Source organism: Convolutriloba macropyga, chromosome 4 (assembly GCF_964194025.1).
Source record: "Convolutriloba macropyga chromosome 4, txConMacr16.3, whole genome shotgun sequence".
In the NCBI taxonomy this organism is placed as follows: domain Eukaryota; kingdom Metazoa; phylum Xenacoelomorpha; order Acoela; family Convolutidae; genus Convolutriloba; species Convolutriloba macropyga.
The window spans coordinates 49,493,557-49,515,828 of record NC_134471.1 but is presented as its reverse complement, the minus strand read 5'-3'; the positions used below and the strand labels follow the sequence as shown (position 1 = coordinate 49,515,828).

Below are 22,272 nucleotides of genomic sequence, written 5' to 3'. Positions count from 1 at the left end.
TTTGTTTTTTAGTTCACTTTTTTCTTCAATTATAACTAACACCGGCAGGATAAGAATTTAATATAGTTAAACAAAATAATTTCAGCTTCCATCTGATTGTTTTCAATTAAACGCCGCTACATAATTCCTCTCCTGAATAAGTGTATTTTTTAAACTTTTTTGATATTTTCATTCACTTCATTTCTATTTGATATAAGTTAGTAAATAATTATCGAAAACTGTGATTATCATTTTTGGCCGGTTTCATTGAATTTCAGTTAATATCTGTAGGAAAAGTGAATGCGATTTAAAAACACTACATTAAAACGCGTTTTTTATCCGAATTAAAAATTTGGTAAAATCATTACAGAAATAGGTATTTTGCAAATTGGACATCTTTTTTATAATTCGATGTTTGTTTCTGCATTTAGACGCATCTTTATATAATACAAACAGAACGTTACAAACATTTTTAAATTTTTCTATTTGCATTGATTAAGCTTGAATTTAATCAAAGTTTAAGATAGAGAACAAAAAATTACTTCATTTATATAGCATAATTATCTCGTGTACTTTATATGCATTTAGCTTCTATATCACTTTTGAACAGAATTAAAAAGATCACACAGATTAAATACAACCTCATAAACAGTAGAACAGACTGAACGAAGATAGAGCTAAAGTTTATATAGCAGAACACTGTATAAATTGTGTTCACGCAACTATGTCGGCAGATGGCGCGGAGAGTGCGAACAGGTTGAAGCCCCTTAAGGGTCACGTGGACAGAGTGGAGAGACCGGAGGACATGTTCCTCATCGAAAAGGACACCTCAGCTGAACAAAGGTTGAAATATATGCATCTTACAAGTTTAAACAATTCATCGCATTTATTACCGAGAATCTTAAACAGTTCATATCAATGTATTTAAGTTTCGCATCAAATTATGCCATATTTCGATATCACCTATTTGAGATTCCCAACTTTTTGTTTCGTGATATCAATCCTGTTGTATTCCTGGTTATCTCTTACACACTTGTTTGAAATCTTTCAATTAGTTTACATTCCTTGATAAAAATATAGGAAACGATATCAAAATACTAAAATTTTCACATATGTTGGTCTGTTATTGTTGGAGGAAAATTTCATTGCATACGCTTCGCTTTCCTTGTGAAACAAATAATTTAAATTGCCCTAAAAATTACGACAATTTTGCATGAAATGTTCAAATCCGATAAAATTGTAGCCATTATTATAAAAGGTGCAAAAACATGTGCAGTAAAAGTCAATGCATGCGTCAATGAAAAGTCAACTACTTGAAAAGTCAACTCATGAGAAGACCGAGGTCGACCCAAAATGGCTAAGAAAAAAACTTGTTAAGACTTTTAAGATGGATCTCTGCCATATAATCACCTTGCAGATTTACCCCCACCTCGACTTTATGTCTTTTTTATAAAGTCGACCCGTCCAACTGGAAGGTAGTGGTGCTCAAATAGTAACAAGAAATCCACGATTAATTCGTATTAAATCATTATAACCTAACCTGCAATATATTCTTATAAATTTAGGTACGCATTGATGAAGAAGAGTGGCGACTACATGAATATCTTCATCTGTTTCAAGTGTCGAGACTCTCTCTTCGGTAAGAGATTCGTCAAGATAGAAAGGAAGCCATGGTGTGTGACGTGCTACAATGAAAACTTCGCAACAGTGCTAGTAGCTCTTTTGAAAAACAAACAATTCCTCTCTAGGAACAACTCTCTTAGTTATTTTGTCAGGCAATGGTGCAAGATCTGTCTACTCATCGTGATAAGATCTCGGGAAAAGCTGTATACTTTGCAATGTTTTTTTTTTCAAATTGGCTAGTATGCTCCAGAATTCTCACAGAAACCTAGTAAACTATAATAAAAAATATAATTTTTTCTACTTTTCTTTTGATTAATTTTAGTTACTTATTAACTCAAGAGTCTTGCAACATAAATGTTTTTGTTTTCTGAGAACTGATATATCAAATTTGGGTTTGGAAGTTTATACCAGTCCTACATTCTTCTGTTGATCCAATAAATGTAACAATATTGGAAAGCGGTACAAAGCGATCAAATAGTGAGGTTTAGAAGTTATTAGAATTTTTCACTTTTTCTCTCCATTTCGCGTTTCAAATACGCGCCTTTCAGGTACCACCTGAATTACTAAAATTTTACAGATTAATGACAATATTCAACAGTTTACCAAATTTAAAATGTCGCTACTATATGAAGTAATGTTGCAACCCCGTAATATTCAAAAAGAGCCTTACCATCTTCGTTAACAAAATTTAACTGTTGAAAAAATTCCCCCTTTCCTGTAAAATAGTTTGAAGTGAGCTTTTTCTTTGAGAATCAATTATCGCACACAATTGTTGACGCTGTTCTTGTTAGAACTTAAAGAGCATAGCCAAGGTCTTTAGTTGTTGGGTGAAAAGAAACTTACGTTTGAATTCTATTTTTTGGGGGAAAATGAATGTCACTTTTAGAAAAATGATGCTGAATGGATTGCAGAATACTTGCAGATTTTTTTCTATCAAGTCGAAGTCTAAACTATTACCAATACAATGACCAACACAATTTATTTCTCGATGTTATAGATTATTGTACAACGATTATAATATGAGCGAACATGAATAGGACATCACCTGTTGATATACCGGGTCGCAACTTCTTAGTAGTCATACAAGGATCATATATGATGTCATACAAATCATAAGGTATTTCCAAGTACGATCCTTGTATAACTACTAAAGAATCATATATGATCCTTGTATGATTACCAGGAAATCATATATGATCCTAGTATGATTGCCAAGAATCATACATCTATTTTTCATAAATCTTTTTCCATTTATGTTTTTTTTTTAGGTTTTTTTCGATTAGGCAACACCTTTGTGATTCCCCGGCATCACTTTGTGATTCACCAAAAGACCCTAACAAAGAATATCATTTGCAAAGTTGGTCGCTAAATATAAGAATAAGACCAAATACATAACTAAAGATCTGATACTCTCTGAAGCCAGTTAATAGAAAAAAATTTTTAGCATATAACCTCAAAATCGTTTTGTGAAAATTTCCAAATTGCAAAGTTATTATTTTAGTGCATACAAAGAATCAAATGTGGATTGCAAATGCAATATATTCGTTTGATATGTCCTCTGACTACATTATACGGGAATTTTTGACACCAGTCAATGTTTTATGTGTCATATATGACCTTGTATGACTTCCAAGAAATTTTTTTCATCTTCGATAGAAAATGAAATTTAAACAGTTTTTAGGCTTTGAAATTTTTTTTATGATCCCTGAATGATTACTAGGAAATCATATATAATCCATGTATGACTACCAAGAGTTCATACATATCACATATGACCTAGTATGATTACTAAGAATCATATATGACCTAGTATGATTACTAAGAATCATATATGACCTAGTATGATTACTAAGAATCATATATGACCTAGTATGACTACTAAGAATATTGTATGATGAGCAAACCGGGATGTGATGGTTGCTTGATTAAATAGTTTCACGCTTTATTATGAAATATGAAGTAAGATGGGTTGTAAATTAGCTCCAAGTTAGCCACGAGATCGGAGTTAATTTAGGCTGCGTAATGATCCTCAAATTACTTGCCCACTCTCATCTTCATCTATCGTTTCTCTATTTTGTGACTAATTCGAAAAGTTCTCAGACTGTCAAAATATGTTAGGAAGGTACTCTTCTCACTGTGATATATGTTGTACCAGGTGTACCAGGTGTGATACGACCATCAATGTGGACAATGAAGACATTGTGTATGGCAATGCACACTGGCACCTCAATTGTTTCCGCTGCTCCCAGTGTGACGCCACTCTATTCCAACAGACATTTGGGTCTGTAGAGAACGAGTTGTACTGCTCAGACTGCTTCTTCAGGTACACAATTGAATACATATGGCGAAAACCAGGAAATTGACCCCAAATGATATTGTCAAATTTAAAATGAAAGGCTAATTGTCTTAGACTGAAAAAGGAATTTGAGATTTAGATATTTCTCATTAAGAAATTTAAATATTTCTTTGACATTTTGAGCCATTTTCAAACGATTATATCATCTCACTCTAGAAAACCCGTATATTATTTTTTTAATCTGCAAACATGTAAATTAAACTAACCACTTGGTTAATGTTACATGTTAGAAATTTATTAATCAAACATTATTTTTTTCTAATTTATAACAAACTAAGGTTCGGTTTTCGTAAAATAATTTAATAAAAAATATGTTTAAATCCTGCAACCCTTCTGTCTATTGGAACTCTTTCGTGTCGTTTAAGCATTTCCGCTGTAACTTTTTGTTTAAATTTGGTCTTCGGCGTTTCTTTTCTAATTGCAATTGGAAGTGTGTTCCATTTTCGAATAAAGTTACGAACAATTGAACCATTACTCCATTTTGACTTACATTTTTGTTCTAAGAAAAGGTTATGGGTTCGTTTGTTTACAATAATAGGCACGTTTTCTAAAAATCTGAAATGTTTATTAGAGCGATTTCTTGTTTGGAGAATATTGAAAAACCTATTTAAAGACACCCGTGTTATTTGGAGCTCTGCTGGAAGAATTTTAGTCTCCAGAAGTAGATCTCTGGCAGTATCGTATTTGGTTTTCATAAAGCAAACTTTTATTCCCCAGTTTATCTGTTTGTTAATTCTGTCAATAGAGTAAGATGGTAAATTTTGAAAAAAATTGCGCTAAAATCTAAATGAGACAAAACTAGTGAACAATGTAAAATCCATGTTTTTGCGACAACAAAATGAAGCCCTAATTGACCATAGGATCTATTTCGTTTCAATTTTTTCCATTAAATTTACGACCGGTTTTGTGTCGCTGTTGCTTCCTATGTGAAATTGCACGGCTGAACAATTGCCATGCAAACTATTCATTTTGCTCCGTGCTCTACATCTAAAGTCTTCCTTTTACTTGAAACAGCGGAAGTGTGTTACCAGCATTTGCCAAATGCTATAGGCGAGTCATAACATATTTTGGTTCTAAAATATGTAGTAAAATTTGCAGTAAAATACGTTATGATTCGTCTCTAGCTTTTGGCAAAGTTGGCAACAGACGGCAGCTGCTTAAAATTTGAACTCACGCTAAATATGCAGTTTAAGCACATTTCTACTGAACCAATTCCAAAAGACACAAAATCTTTTTGTCCCATGCCCTAAAATATAATGGTCAGCTTTTTTGCAGCTAATATAGCTAAATTTATACGCCCAAGTTACATGGTAGTTGATGCTTGGATAAATTTGAACCGCGAAAGCCAACTGTCTGCCCAACCATCAATTGTTCTTCATTATCTCAGAACTACTTATGATTATTCACCTTTGAAAAAAAAGTGAACGTCTTTTGGTGCAACAGTTAAACAAGGTGGAATGATACCGGCTGAGCTTTGTACAGGAACTGTTCCATCCTATTTATTAGCTTGTTTTGTTTCCAAAGCAGCAATAGAGAAGAAAACCTAAGAAATGAGTAACGATTTGTGGTGGTGTGGTAACAAAAACATTGCCGAGAAAATGCGCGATTATCAACTTCACATTCGAAATCCAGAATTTTCGAACAATTATGTAAATTAATTCCAATGAGGTTCCAATGCTCACATTGAATATTCTTCTTGTAGTACCAAGGGACACTCTTGTTCTGCGGTTTTCCAAAATTGCTATATGATCAATTTTTTGGTTAAAAAAATCTCTAAATGGGCCAAATCTTTCTTTGTCAATTATTTTCTAACTAAAACATTTGCGTCCGTAACATTTTGAACTAATATTGACAATTTATTTTTCACGTCCGACATTATAAGTTGCACAAACTTACAAACTCAGTTTAATGGATTGACCACCAAAATTTCACACGGGGTATAACTACGAGTATGAACTTTGTGAAGCTAAACTTTGTGATCCTAAACAAAATTGGTCTCAATTTCTCCCATTGAAATGAATTTTTTTCTTGGTTTGCCAAAGTTTCCTTTTCATCCAAACACAAAAACACCTCCTCCACTTTTTCCGGTTATAGTAGCAGCTGCTGCTCTATTTTATATTTGAGACCGTTTATTTCTAAATACATTTCCACATATTTCTACATTCAACTAAGATAAATGATTGAATGTTTTATGTAACAAATTTGACACAGTATCGCAATCAAGGGAGGCTGATTTAACCGTAGAGACTTTATAAATTGACCAAGATAACTGGAATTGATAAACATGGAATGAAGAAAGGAGAAAAATTGTTTTCAATTTTTTGTACCAAAATCTCTAGTGTTTTAAAATGACATTCTACTTTTTTCCATTCAATTGAACCCTGTCTTATATATAATAAAGTAATACTTCCAATTATCAGTTTCTTGAGATCCATCTAAAACATTTTCATCTGCCATAAATTTTCATCACACACTCTAAACGTGATGAACGTGAATTCAACAAAAACTTTGTCGCGAATAGTTAATAAAGTTTTCAATTTTCTTTTCTAATTCTTTTTATATAAATAAACACTGAATTCTGATCCCCATCAACGAGTACAATTGATATTAGTCCGGCAGTGTAATTATTTAAATGGATTTATTATTTACATATTATAACAGAAAACTTGAGTTAAATTCAAATTATGTCGCATATCTCAAAATAAAAATTAATTAAGTTTATAAAGTCAACCCAACCAGTAAACAGTAGTTCTAATTCATTTTCCAATTTTAAAGGCACGCCATGTTGAACAAGTAACCTTCCACAAAAAAGGGTTCCTTTTGTAAGCTGAGGTGATGAAAGTTCTAAGTTGCTTGGGGAAACTTTTTTGTCTTGTTTGATTTTAATTTCGCTGGGTAGTTCATTCCAATCTAGTATCGCTAATCTAACAAACGAGTTTTGCATTTTGATAGAGAAAAATTTTTGGTCCCAGAACAATTTTTTTGTCCTTATAGACTCATGAAGATTCCAGGTGATTAAAGGACGTCCCGATGTTGGTGAAAAAGCAGGTCGTAACTGTTTTTTTATTTTCCAAAAGTGTTGTAATCTTTTTGTTTTTAAAAAGAGTTTTACGGGTAGTATATTCCGACTGCATTTAATATCTTGAACAGATTCAAATTTCTGTCTAAAAAAGGTTGCTCGTAATGACCAGTTAAGCTGTTTCTCAAGAGACATTATTAAATTTTGCTCAATTGCGTGAATGATAACCGCTGAGTAGTGCAAGTGACTTAATACTAGGGCATTTAGGACAAGTATCAATAGTTTTTGTGGAATTGATTTTCTAATAGCAAAAATTGTTTTTATTCCTCGCGCCATTTTTCGTAAGATATGTTTCACTTCCTCTTGAAACGTTAAATTGCTGTCTATGTGAACCCCTAAATTTTTTACTTCAGGTTTCTCGTCTATTGGAATTGAATCTAAAATTATCTGTTCACTGAAATCTTTTCTTTTGCTCTTACCAAATATCTTGAATTCAGTTTTAGAGGTATTAACTGTGAGGTGATGTTCATGAAAAAATCGAATAAATTTGTTTGCATTTTGCTCTAGCTTGATTTTGCTTTTGTCAATGGAAGTATCAAAAGTTAAAGTAACGGTATCGTCAGCATATTGTATGAGTTCAGTTTCATTGTCAACTCTTGTTGCCATGTTAAACTCTTGTTGCCATGTAATCAACTCTTGTTGCCATGTAGCCAACTCTTGTTGCCATGTAACAGCAATAATTGTTGTTGCCATGTAACAGCAATGTAATAAGCAGCAATGATTTTTTATAACATTTAGGTAAAAAAATTGCGTCTTCTAAAAATATACTCAACAGTTCAAATTGATATTATTCACTAAAATTTTTGCTCGCAATTTATAATATTTCGTCGGTTTTTCAGAGAAGTGGAAGGCTGTGAAAGACTCTGTCTTGTTTCCTGAATAAAAAGTGTAAAATGGACCTTTTGGTAAACGCAGGACATCAAAATATATTGGCGAGACATAGTTGAGGGAATAATTCTGAAATTTGAGTTTTTAAAGCAGTCAGACAAATTTCTAAGAATCTACACTGTGCTTTAAGTTGGTCGTTTAGAACTCGCCCTAGCATTTTATTGATAGAACTTGTAGCAGTTTCTAAGGAGTCGATTTTTAAGTTTGAATAACCTCATTAATCTCACGACATAATTCACATTTTTTAAAACAGTTTTGTAGTGTAATGCAGATAAATTTTTTAAACTTTCCCATTAGAAACAATAAAATTGATTCGTCATTTGTTGTTGTTTTCAGGTGTCACCGAAAGTGGTGTGTGGCGTGTAACAAACCCTTCAAAGGAGGTATGTAAACAAGTAAACAACTATTATATATTGGATCACAAAAAGAAGACTTGATTTCCTTGAAGTTGTTTCAAAAATTTTCAATGCAAAGCTAATCGGTAATAGTGTCTTCATTAACAGACTTCATCAAAAGTGATTAACTGTAATACAGGAGAAATTTTAAATTTTTTGTTATAATTTTTTTTCAGTTAACCTTTTTTCAGTTAACTTTCAAAGTATTTTTCAGTTTTAACCTTAATTATCAATTTACTGCAGTCCTTTTTGTCCAATTAAAGTACGCACAGCCAACAGTTTTAATTGAATTCTCCAATTGGTTTAAAAGCACATTTTTTGGTGTTTTGATTTTTTACTAACGTATTTTTCAATCTGAAATTTTCATCATAATTATCAGTTAATTGCCAAATTCTGTTGCAACTGTTTATTGCTATGCCAAACTGCGGATCTGAATATAAGTTGAGCATAGTGAAACACTTTTTCCGTGTAAGAAATCCGCCACAATCCGCCCTGAATCGCACTGGAAAATAGCCATTCCTTTGCTTGATATTGTAGTACCGACTTATGGCACAATACAGATATGTTCTCTCCGAAGTCTGTTGAAATACCATAGCGTAGCTTTTTTTTTACAATTTTTTGCGTAATCAAAAAGGTGCTGCTTTAAGGACAACAAAACAAATGTAGCTAAGGCCATATAGCCAAACTAAGGCCAAACTAAACTTACAATATTGAAAACAAAATGGGCAACCCATCAAAAATCTTAAAATTTTGGGAAAATTTCCGCAAAGTCTTTGATGAATGTATTCCATCTTCCTCTTTACGAGAATCAACCAACTTTGATCTGATTTATGTAACAGTATCAAATTGCATACCATACGCACAATATTAAAAAAAAACCTGGTCAGAACCATTCAAATGTGTTCAAAAGTGGAAAAAACCGGCAAAAGCTTTGCTGAAAGTCTTCCAAATCGAAAGATCGCATTTTTCAAAGATTGTGCTAAACTTTATTTAAGTCTGTTTATCCAGTTTATCAAATGAAACCAACAATTTTCTGATCTTATAATAGTAACAAATCGAAAATCATACATATTTACAATATTCAGAGACCATTTAAAATCTCAAAAAAAAAGAGACCTGCAAAAGTTTTGGTAAAAAGTCTTCTATTTTTCATTTCATTTATGTATTGTTCGAGAGTAATGAATTTGCTTGGCTGAGCAAACGTACTTGATAATAAGCGAAAATTAATTTGCTGCAACAATAGATGGGATTAGCGCATTTACAAATGGTCTTCCTTTAAACTCTGAGCAGATACTGACAGGTCACATGCGAGCCCGTTATGAAACTTTGTCGCGGAAATTTTACTCGCGTGTATTTTCAGCTCTCAATCAGCTTCGATGGAGGTCGAGTAAATTTTGTAGGACAATTAAGCGGAAACAATTTAGCTATAATAAAAAAACTAGAAGTAACTTTGCAATGGGATTCTCTCACTCTTATCTTCTACCACTTTTGAGCAATTTTCACCAAATGGGGAACAGATAATCCATGTTATGCATGAGAAATATCCCTCAGAAGTATAGGTTTGAGGCTCCGATAGCTAATATTGCAAAATATGCCAATTTTATTTCCATAAGTGGTCGATATTGTATCCGGTAATAAGGAAAAACGAACATAATTTGTTTTAAAAGATTCAATTGATTCACAAGGTAAATTTAACGAAACCTTTAAAAATTTTGACAAAAACAACCACAAGCTGTTTGTTGAGATTATGAAACAATTGCATTAATTGCAACCATTGGTGTAGTTAGCTTCAAAGACTTATTCTGGAAGTTACGAATTATACGTAGAGCTGTTTATTTTCCCAAAACACCACTCAAGCAAAAAAATGAGAAAAATTTGCATTTTTTGATTTGCACTAGAAAATTTGAAAAACTTTACCACTAAAGCAAGGAACCTCAAACAATCAGAACTCAAATTTAGCAGAATGCGTCATTAATTATTCATTTCAGCGCTAAATTTAAGGAGAAAAAGAAAACAAAATAAGATTAGGCTGCGTTATGGTATATAATCAAACATACAATTTCTTGCGAACTTTCAGAGATGAGTTGGGTAAATTAGCTGTCAGAATGGCTAAGCGCAAAAATGGCTTTTCATTATGTGATTCATTTTTTTTCATAATAATTCATTTGTTCCCTATGACCGACAAATTTCTAATTTATGCAGTATTTTTTCAAGATAATTAATATTCCGTAACAGCATACCGAAGGCTTTCTGCAATGTTAACCGACAATACCAACAATTTCATTCTTGTGTTGTTAACCAAATATATCGACAATTTCTTACATATGAAACCAAAAATACAGAAAGTTTCTTACGTCTATTAACCGAACATACCGAATCTGGCTAAATTGAACATACCGAGGCTTTCTTACGTTCCAGGCCGAGCACCAACTCATGCGAATCTTGCTAAGCCAAACATATCGAGGTTTTCTTGCGTTTCAGACCAAGTTTACAGACAATTTCTTATGTTTGAAACCAAAATACCGAACAAACCAAACATACCGACGATTTCTTATCGGGAAAACCAATCATACCGAACACTTCTTGCGTCATTTTTTTTCGGTCTTTTCAACTAGGGAAGTCAGGCACGTTTGTATAGTGATATTTTTTCAATAGCGCTTTCTCACCTCATTTCACATCATTAACTATTACGGAAAGCATTAGTTTTAATATACAGTAAACCCTGGAGAGTGTTTGTACTTGAATCGTTAGCAAAACTCTGGCCAGAGTAATCTCATCCGATATAACGCAGCAGCCTGGTTTGTAGCCGGAGGCTAATGCCAGTTTCTAAATAGTTTTGCACTTTTCATAACTTCATATTTAATGGCTTTCAATTGAAGATTCGGTAAAAAAAAAACAGAAAAATACTTAAACAAATGGGCATGAGATGTGAAGTTTTGTAAAAGAATAGTGTGATAGTGTGGGTTCTTGTATTTGTACCATTAAGGACATCTATTGGTGACTTGGAAGGAGGAGATGTACCACAAAGAGTGCTTCACCTGTTCCAACTGTGACACTGTCCTGGACGCTGATAAGTTCCGAGTACACGGAGACGATAGGTGAGCAACCAATTCCTTTGGGTAATCATATCATTTTTCGTTCTAAAACGCGAGGGATTATAGACTAGGTTGTGGTGAAGACCGTATATTAGACTTCGATCAGACCTTCTCAGACGAAAGTCACCTCTCATTCCAGATCTCCGATTGCGTAAATATAAAAAAGTTGAAAGTTTAGGCCTCGCTGATAAAAGATTTGACAAATTTAGCGTGACAACCAGCTAATGAGAGTAATCTCCATTACCATCATTACACAGAAAGTTCACGATAGACAACTTTGCGATATATTTAACGGTTGAAAAATTTCAAAAAGTCCCATTAACAGCCTAACTGTGACAGCAAATTCATACTATTAAAACATTTATTCTGAAATAACAAACAAAATTTACCATCTCAGCTCATTTTCGTACAAAATGCATACAGAACTTCGGAACATTTATTAATTTTGAGCAAATTTTCTCAAATAAGAGAATCTAGAGGTATATCTTTACACATTATACAGAAAAGATATGTGACGAGGGATTTTAAATTTCTTGATTAATTATTAGGCAAGTTTTCACGAAGTGACCAATCAGACATGGAGACTGTTCGTTATGGGTTAAGAGTTTAACGTTGAAAGCATTCCGCTCAAAATTTGACAATTTCTCTTGTTGATTCCAGATAGTTCTCGACCTGCGTAAATAATGTCCAACCCAGGTTGGTTAACTGAATATAAAATATTTCAAATTAAGTTACCGCGGATCTAAAAGTCATGATATCTGTTGCAGAATGGCCTGCCGTTGAAGTTAAGTGTTATCACCAATATAATATGGGCAGTAAACGCTGTCTACATAGGAAAAATAGAAATTAATTGGTTAAACAGTATTCAGAGGTCTAATTTTTTTAAAACAATACTTATTTGAGGACAAGAATATGAAAATTGATTTTAGTTAACTCTTAGCCGAACTGTCAAATTTACGTAATCCATGCTCCGTATGTTGCTTAAATTTTGCTGTATGGTCAAACTTTGGTTCGAGCTATGAACAGACCGTTTTCCAGACTAATCTAGACTGTTTAAATTGAACCCAAAATATGCAAACATGAGATCCGAAAGTCAGCCGAGAACACACTGAGTGCTATACTTCCAAAATTCTCTGATTCAGCGAACATTTCAAGTGTCTTTTTGATACAGAGCAAAATTTTACTTAGAGACAATTTCATTGATAGAAGTTCCGCAACGTTTCCATGTAATTTTCCAGGTACTGCTTCCCTTGCTACACTGCGCTCTTTGCCCCCCATTGCACTATTTGTGGTGATGTCATAGCGGACAGCTCCCTTGGTATGAGACACGATGGTTTGAACTACCACAGAGCATGTCTAAAGTGTCATGAATGTGAGACTGAAGTATGCGACACGAGATACTTCGAGTTTCAAGGTTAGATAATTGCAAAGAGATGCTTAAAACTGAAGTTTTTTTTTCAAAAATTGAAGCTAAGCTGTTTAAACAGACACCCCGATTTCCCCTCATATGTTAAATAAACAAACAAATAAGGCGTACACAACCTTGAGCCGTCTTGAAACAAAAAACAACCAACTTTTACGGGCCACTTGATAACGCTTTAACAGCCTGTTGTGCATCCTTGTCGCAGACATTTTTTACTTCCGCAGAATCTTTGCGTCAGATAGAAATTCAACGGATCTGGTGTCTGTGACGTGGGGTTTCTGAATACACGAGAGAAATTAAAACACAGTTTCTGAAAATCAATGTTTTAGTCATTCAATGTTTTACTACCTTTTATGTAAAACTAATTGAGCATATCTAAAGCCCCACAGAACACGCCTTCATAGTTTTAACAGATTAATTCGAGTTAATTATTGAATCTTCATTTACAATTTCTGAAAAAAATCGCTAACTTTGGGGCTGTTTTACTCTCTAAAAAAATTCAGATAAATTTGCCTGAAAAAACAACTGAATTTAACTGAACGGTTCAGGCAAATTGTTCTTACCTGAACTACACCTGAACATGTTTGAATTTTATTTGAAATGTACATGAACTTTTCAGTCTGCACTGGATGAATTTTACCTGCACTCACCTGAAAAATAACTAAAAAAATATCGCAACTGTTCAGGTGATCTAAACGTTTCAGGTGTGTTTACCTGAAAAATTCAACTCTTTTATATTGAATTTTGCAGGTGAAGTTCAGGTAAACACACCTCAAAAGTTAGGATCAGCTGAACAGTTCAGTTATTTTTCCAGGCATTTTCCAGGTGATTTCAGCTAACACTCCAGCTAGTGAAGCAAGAGAAATTCAGGTAAATTTTAGATTAACTTCAGGTAAGTTCAGGGAAAACAATTAGCCTGTCCGGAGCTGGCTAGCAAGGGAAACCAGCGCTGAATCATGGTTTATCACTGTCTGTGCTTATCCTTTTGCAAATTATGGTCAACTCACTACATAGCATGCTCAGCTTGTATTTTTGAAGTGGAAATTGTTGAGACTGAAAACTTATCTTTCAAGTGTATTTATCAGAGCGCTTATTCAATTTGCAGTGTAAATATCATCATGCCTTTCATCTGCCGAGGGCAATTACCAGTCTACGATCTGCCAAGGGTAATCACTAGTCTACGTTTGATCTGCCAAGCGCAATTATCAGACTAATCGTAGCCGTGCCAGTGCAAATCTGAACTAATTACATGTAGCGAGCACTCAATTTAAATTTGTTTACGACCACTTCAACCAATATGGCTCTTTGTACATGTACTAAACACACATTATGGCGCAATTTACCTGCAATAATCACTCAAAATGGCTCTGTTTACCTTTACTGCAAACAAAAGCTGGCTCTGTTTACAAGCATTAAACATTCAAAATGGCTCTGTTTACATGAACTGCACACAGAAATTGGCTATGTTTACATGCACTACACACCAAACACATGCACTTTTATTAATGAAAAATGTACGTTTCAATTAATAGAGCAATATTGGAGTGTAAGCATCGCCGAGTAACAACTAAGTAAGCATCGCCGAGTCGAGTGTACAATCAAATAAACAGAGCCGAGTCAAATGTGCAGTCGGATAAGCAGCGACGAGCCGAATGAACATTTTGGAAGACTGCGTTCAACTGGATGTACGTTTGTGTAAATTGGGTATATGTCCAATTTAACAACGAATTAAAAATATATGTAATATGTTTAATTGAATCAGCGCAAAATTCAATTTATGTAATAAACAAGCAGATCAGCATAATTTACGCCTATGCTGTTGAATATTTTTGCTCAATAGCTTGTTAGATGTATGTTCTTAACACACTTACAAGTTGACTATGCAAATTTGGGTTGTACAGGCACGTAACTATAATAATTTTGGTCGCTGACGCCTTATTCAAATTTTTCGGATAAGCATGATTTGGACTGAAATTCCAATTTACAGCATGTACGTCAATAAAATCGCGTAAAACACTTCACATAATATAATCAGCATGTTTTCTGTAATGAGATGAGTAACACAAGTTTTGCGGCTCTGCTTGATACCATTCTTTTAGACTAAGCAGTACGAGAACACAAAATTGCTATTGAATTACCATGATCCGGCTCTGCATTTGGGTATTTAGTCTTCATTTGTACTTTGACAGCACAGAGTTACAATGAAACTCACTCCAGGTGAAGAGTTCCGGTAAGTTCTGGTGTTTTTCAGGTAAATTTACCTAAACTTTTATTAGTGTGTAAAACAGCCCCAAGGTTGGCGAATGTTTCCTGAATTTATAAAAGAAGATTAATATTTAACCCAAATAAATCCGTTAAAACTTAGCAAGGCGTGTTCTATGGGGCAAAAATCTACTCATATACTAATCTGCTCAATTACTGTTCTCAACAAATAAGAAAATAAACCTATAGCCTTTCGTGGACAAGAGTAACAGTACTTCGTATAAAATACTGACATATCGTAATTGTTATACACAATGAAAAACTATACGTAAACAATGGCCAATCTTGATTGAAGAAGCATGAACGTCTTCGTTTGGATTTGTAAATAACCTAAACATAGTCAACGGTTTTGAGCATTCAGTTAGCCTATAGGTTTTTGCTCCAAGTGTCTAATGTTCACTTTACTGACCGCGATAGTTATCAACCGCGATAGTCAATAGACCAATTTGAAACAAAATCTAGTTGGTGTTTAATTACAAAATATTCCCATCAAAAATATTGTGGATAACAGAGATAGCTATCAGTTTTGCAACTTTATTACGGCTGATATGAGCAATCATTTCTCCGAATTGTGTCTGAAGCAATTAATACTAGTTACGTGGACATTAGTTGCTTCAGACACAATTCGGAGAAATGATTGCTCATATCAGCCGTAATAAAGTTGCAAAACTGATAGCTATCTCTGTTATCCACATTATTTTTGATGGGAATATTTTGTAATTAAACACCAACTAGATTTTGTTTCAATTTGGTCTATTGACTATCGCGGTTGATAACTATTGCGGTCAGTAACGTGGACATTAGTTACCGTTTGTGAAGAGGGGTGTCAACAAGCGCGACAAATTCTTGCCACTGTTGACCAACCTTACTCAAATATAGGTACAGTGAATGATTTGATGGATAATTCTAAACCTGAATAACTTTTGAACTAAATTTGCTTACTGCCATCAGTTTCCACACACGCACACGCTTGTAAGCCTAGTCTTAAACCATGGTTGTAAATAAGAGTGACAAATTTGAGTAATGGCACTCAAGCAAATGGAGAAGTATACCCAGGTTGAGGTGCCATCCGGAAGTGACCTCTGATCAGACCGTGTCAGACGAAAGTAACATCTGATCAGACCATTTCAGACCAAAGTATCCTCTGATCAGACTAAAGTGCGCTCGAAACACCGTGTGTGCTCGAATTGCGCTCGAAAATGTCTCTGATCAGACTTATCCAGACGGAAAGGACTTCTGATCAGACCAAAATCAGACCATTGTCCAGACGATTGTGCGACCATGGCCAGACCAAACCCATACTATCGTCCAGACGATTGTGCGCTCAAAATCACTTCTGATCAGACTATTGTGCGCTCAAAAGTCACTCCTGATCAGACTATTATGTTCTCGAAATCACCTCTGATCAGACTCAATTGAGCTCGAAATAGTCTGATCAGTGAATGGTTTTCACTATGAACGACTTTTGGTATAATATATATTCATTTCATAAAAATTGATTTGGCATTACTAAATTCATCTTAAAAAAGATCGTTCTAAAAGTACTATTGCGAAAATAAATAAAGAAAACCAACTGCTGAGAAAAAATTATTTAGTATACCATTAGTGCATATTTTGCACTCAATGGATGAATTTAGACAGCTTTCCGTATAAAAACGTCGTGTTCTACAGCTAATCTAAATTTTCTTTCGAGTGGACTGGCATTCTCTATCAGCTGGACCCCTTTGGTTCTGATCAAAGCCATCAGACTCTAGATATGTCTGTGATCAGAATTCTGCTTATTGTTGCCTCTTGGCATAGCCAACGTTTCTCAGTAAAAAATAACAAAAAATCAAAAAAATGGTCTCTGATCAGACTAATGTGCGCTTGAATCCGGCTCTGATGAGACCATTCCCATCCTGAAGTGACCTCTGATTATACCATCCCCAAACCGAACTGACCTCTGATCATACTATTGTGCGCTCGAACCAAATCCCAGACTCTGTAATTTTGGTCTGGGAACACACCGTCTGATCAGAGGTCACTTCCGGATGGCACCTCAACCTGGGTACCCCTATCGAAGCAGATAGATTTTTTCGCATGTCTTTTTTAACTGGTTTTCCTCAACTAACCACACCACATGACAGTGGCTTCGAGAAAGCCAAAATATCAATAACATGGAAAATCCACAAGCGATGAGTGGATTCAAATCCTGCAAGATTATTGTAAGATAATTCGAATTTTGCATGAATGTTGCAATTTATTTGTAGGATATTTAGGTTCCTCGAGTATCTGGTTAAGACCTTGCAAAAGTCAGGAACTGCTCAAAATGTTCCCAAAAATTTTGGTTGAAAGAAATCTGAACATAGTCCTGCAAGAATATTCAAGATTTTGCGTGTCATGGCAATATGTATTAAAATTGTGTTTTACCAGCGCGGTTTTGTTATCTTTAGGAAAACTGCACTGTAGCGAGTGTTTTGAGGATCCAAGAGTGTTTGGCAAATCATGTGTGAGGTGTGAGGAGAGAATCACAGACACTACTGTCAACAACAACTTCTACTCTGTGGATCACGACTCATTCTGGCACCAAAAGTGCTTCACATGCACAAGGTTCTTTTTTACAATTTGTTCGCAATCTATCATTGTTCCCACCCACTTTAATAGGGGAGGAACTATATACTCAAATGGGTTTTTTTTGTTCAGTCAATTTTTGCCGATCAATATATTCATCGGAGAGGGTTGTGAGTGGTATCATAAAAAAACCCGTCTTTTCCAGCGTAGATTATTTTATTGAGACATTTTTTGAATTTCGTTTTTTCCACGGAGTTTCTGAGATTTAGAAATTTTTGAACATTTGACTGATTTTCTTTGTTTTAGTTCGCATTTCTGTATTTTTACGCAACTTTTTTGCCAATTTCGCTGACGAATGTGTTCAAATCGTGAATGATAGTGTTGTATGTTACACATCTGAAGATAGACGAGTGTTGAACAGTTTGAAATTTTTTGGCTGAAAATTTGAAAAGTATTACATAATTCAGACTTTTTTCATCAAGAATGGCACGAAATGAGATCCTTTAGTCCGCTTCTTTTTTAAATTTGCCGGTTTAGCACACCTAAAACGGCTGACAAAATCATCCTGAAAACCAAAGAGCGCTAGTTTTACGCCCTTTTATTTTGAGAGTGTTCTTGAATTAAAACTCTTTTATCCAACTTAACTCAATGATAATTATTCAATCAGCGTCATTGCTTTTTGATATTGTAATTTTTCTGTCAAAATATTCCGCATTCAATAAATGCGGAACAATTACATGTTCTTAACGCACGAACAGCGAAAGCAAAGCTAGTTTTGCTCTACTGTTAATTTATAAAGTCCAGAAATAATTCGGATTGTAATCAGTCGCGTCTTCCTAAGGAGTTTCAACGAAACCTAAATAGATCCTTAGTCAAAATCTTATTGTCTGAGCTTTGCCAGTTCTTTCCCTTTTTCAATGGTCAACCTGTGGCTGAAGATAATTTAAGACACGTTGCGTCTTCTTTCTAATGGATTAAAAACTAATTTTTTAGAGAGGTTTAATAATGGTGTTTCGGCTTTGGTACTACGAGTTTTTAGACATTTTTTCATATTTGAAGTTCTTGTTCTTCTCTTATCACTTTCTCTACAGGTCATATATAAAACTATTGTATTAAGGAAGGCAACAATTGAACATATACATTGTTTTTAGCGCATTTCGTTTTGCTCTAGCGGTCTCGGCAATGAATTTTTGCAAATATATAAATAAATGTTTAATTTTTGTATGTAATTGTTGTCATTTTTGATGAACTATGTCATGGTCTAAACAATGAAAAACCTCGATAGTTTTTTTGGAGAAATAAATGATGATTCAATTATTTCAGTTGATAGCTAATCTTTGAAAATAATTGTTTTCAAATATACAATATATTTTTTAACTTGGCCTTTCTTGTTCCGTTTGTCTATTGTTACCTATTGATACATTCTAGTCTGATTATTTATAGGTCTCCTATCACATTATTGAGATTCTAAAAAACGCAAACGAGTAATTTTTTTTAATATAATAGATTATGGGGTTATCATCTTCGACACCTTTTTCTCGCAAAATATCTTAGATTTTTCTTTTCTTCTGTATTTTTCGGCTTTCGTTTGTTTTTGTTGACGCACGTCTTGTTCTGGAACATGACAGATCTCAATTTCTTCTTGGAGGCATGAAAGATTATAAACCTATTGAAAGATTTCAGTTCATAACTAATGATGAAACTCATTATTCAATTGTTTTCAGAAAACGTTAACATTTTTTTCGCCGTTCTTGTTCTTTTTTTTGACTACGTGTTGCCGAAACTCAAGAAGGACTAATCCCATGTTCTTTATGCCCTAGTTCAAATTATATTTTTATGTTTAGGTTTTTTTTGACACTATTTTGACTTTTTTATTAAGTATTTTTTATATTTGAGTTGGATCATTTTTTTATTCGTCCGCCATTTATATTTGAGCAATAATTGATTTTTTTTTTGTTTTCTTTCTGTTTCTCAATTGATAGACAATTAACTCACAAATATGGATGATCGGGTTGGGAAAATTACATGCAATGGTACATTATCGAGCCATCATGTTATTTTTTACCTGAGTGAAGTCGGGAGAACAGTTTATTGTTCATTCAAATACTCACAGCGAAAACAATTTTCGGGGTGATGTTTATCCGATGTGGGCTGAGTACAAAAATTATGAATACGAAAATGTGATCTATAACTCTTTTTGCTATGCCTACCCTGTTATTTTTAATGCAGTCATTTAATGATCTTCATCTATCTTAGGAACCAGAGAGGTTTAAATATATATATATATATATATATATATATATATATATATATATATACATATATATATATATATATATATATATATATATATATATGTCAAATTCTTAATGGCTATCAGCGATGCACATAACATTGTTACCTTGTTGTTGCAGAATGTCAAAATTGGTGTTCTTTTTGTCGAAATGTCAAAATTTTTTGTTCTTATTGCTGATTTAAGGACAATGGATCCTAAATAAGGCCAATAGATTCACCATAAGTGGGGAGAACAGTGATTGAAGTGGGGAGAACAGTTTATTGTTCATTCAAATACTCACAGCGAAAACAATTTACGGGGAGATGTTTATCCGATGTGGGCTGAGTACAAAACTTATGAATACGAAAATGTGATCTATAACTCTTTTTGCTATGCCTACCCTGTTATTTTTAATGCAGTCATTTAATGATCTTCATCTATCTCAGGAACCAGAGAGGTTTAAATATATATATATATATATATATATTTATATATATATATATATATATATATATATATATATATATGTCAAATTCTTAATGGCTATCAGCGATGCACATACATTGTTACCTTGTTGTTGCAGAATGTCAAAATTGGTGTTCTTTTTGTCAAAATGTCAAAATTTTTGTTCTTATTGCTGATTTAAGGACAATGGATCCTAAATAAGGCCAATAGATTCTCAATAAGTGGGGAGAACAGTGATTGAAGTGGGGAGAACAGTTTATTGTTCATTCAAACACTCACAGCGAAAACAATTTTCGGGGAGATGTTTATCCGATGTGGGCTGAGTACAAAACTTATAAATACGAAAATGTGATCTATAACTCTTTTTGCTATGCCTACCCTGTTATTTTTAATGCAGTCATTTAATGATCTTCATCTATCTTGGGAACCAGAGAGGTTTAAATATATATATATATATATATATATATATATATATATATATATATATTTAGATATATATATATATATATATATATATATATATATATATATATATATATATGTCAAATTCTTAATGGCTATCAGCGATGCACATAACATTGTTACCTTGTTGTTGCAGAATGTCAAAATTGGTGTTCTTTTTGTTAGAATGTCAAAATTTGTTCTTATTGCTGATTTAAGGACAATGGATCCTAAATAAGGCCAATAGATTCTCAATAACTCTAATTGTCAACATTTTTGTAAAAGTTTAATCAAGTATTTAAGCAACTTATTTGTTAATTTTTATGAATAGTTGCAAATGATTTGCTTAAATAATTGGTTAAATGTTTAAATATAATCTAACCAAATGGTTACAAAAATTAGGTTTTAATGTTTCCTCCTAAAAAAATCTGTTTTTTGTTATTAAAGGAGGAATAATATAAAGAAATTTTGCTCGAGCAGAGCCTTGGAAATTGATAAAATAAGTTTTTCAAGTCAACTTTTTACGTTATCGGTAAATTTTGTTTAGATTAATGTCTTCTATTTTAAAAAAGATCGGTTTCCTTTAAGGATGAAAAAACTTTTTGCGCTACAGTGTAGATAATGATCAGACAACAATGCTAACCCAAATTACGCAAAGTTACCGTTCAAGTTGATAGAGATAAATTCACAGTGACTGGTTGATCGTTTTCCAAAAATTAACTTAAAATTGTTTTGCCATAATATTGGAGACAATCAATTTACTGGTCTCAAAAAGATGAGAGGCGCATCACTAGACAATTAATCAGGAATTTTACACCAAATTATTTTTAAAATTGTAGATTTTTGGATTTCTCCAATAAAAACTTAAAATTTCGGTGAAATACTTGATGTGCAGTATTCTATGAGGCTTGAAATTTGCTCTGAATTTTTAGTAGCAAATTTGCGCTCTAAATTAAGGCATTTCTTCTTTTCCTTTTGCACTTCCACCCTTTTGCTGTCAGTTTCTCGATATATTAATCTAAGCATTCTTGAGATTTTAGACAAAAAGTTGACATTGTGCACATTATCTCAACTAAAAGTTTTTGAGTTATTCTGATGCAGAAACGTTTTGAAGTTTTACTTAAGCTGTTTTGAAGTTTTGCTTCAGCTGTTTTGAAGTTTAATGATTGTATTTTGATCATTTTCAGTTTTGCAGTTTAAATTTCAACATCACTTTATAAATGGCTACTTACTTTATTGATGGCCTCTCTTTGTTTTGCATAAATTAAAATCAAAACATTGTAAAAATATCAATTGTCCATGAATGCAATCATTATTGTTTTCCCCCTTTGAAATAAGCATGGGGCAAAAATCAGCAAGGTATGAACAAGATTTAATGAAATTGTTTGAAGAGTTAATGTATATTTTTTATACATTTTTTACAAGAAATTTTATCTAAAGT

General features: G+C 33.3%; 1 protein-coding gene across 1 annotated transcript in view; it reads left to right on the top strand.

Moving 5' to 3' along the window:
* The first annotated feature begins 499 nt into the window (after positions 1–499).
* The window catches only part of LOC142338479 (four and a half LIM domains protein 3-like), a 25,516-nt gene continuing 3,743 nt past the window's right edge, over positions 500–22,272 (top strand). The window contains exons 1-7 of the mRNA XM_075388254.1: positions 500–822; positions 1,545–1,688; positions 3,758–3,925; positions 8,262–8,308; positions 11,307–11,418; positions 12,654–12,829; positions 17,533–17,689. Coding sequence (XP_075244369.1) covers positions 704–822; positions 1,545–1,688; positions 3,758–3,925; positions 8,262–8,308; positions 11,307–11,418; positions 12,654–12,829; positions 17,533–17,689 — 923 coding nt within the window. The 5' untranslated portion in view covers positions 500–703. The remainder of the gene's footprint in view (positions 823–1,544; positions 1,689–3,757; positions 3,926–8,261; positions 8,309–11,306; positions 11,419–12,653; positions 12,830–17,532; positions 17,690–22,272) is intronic.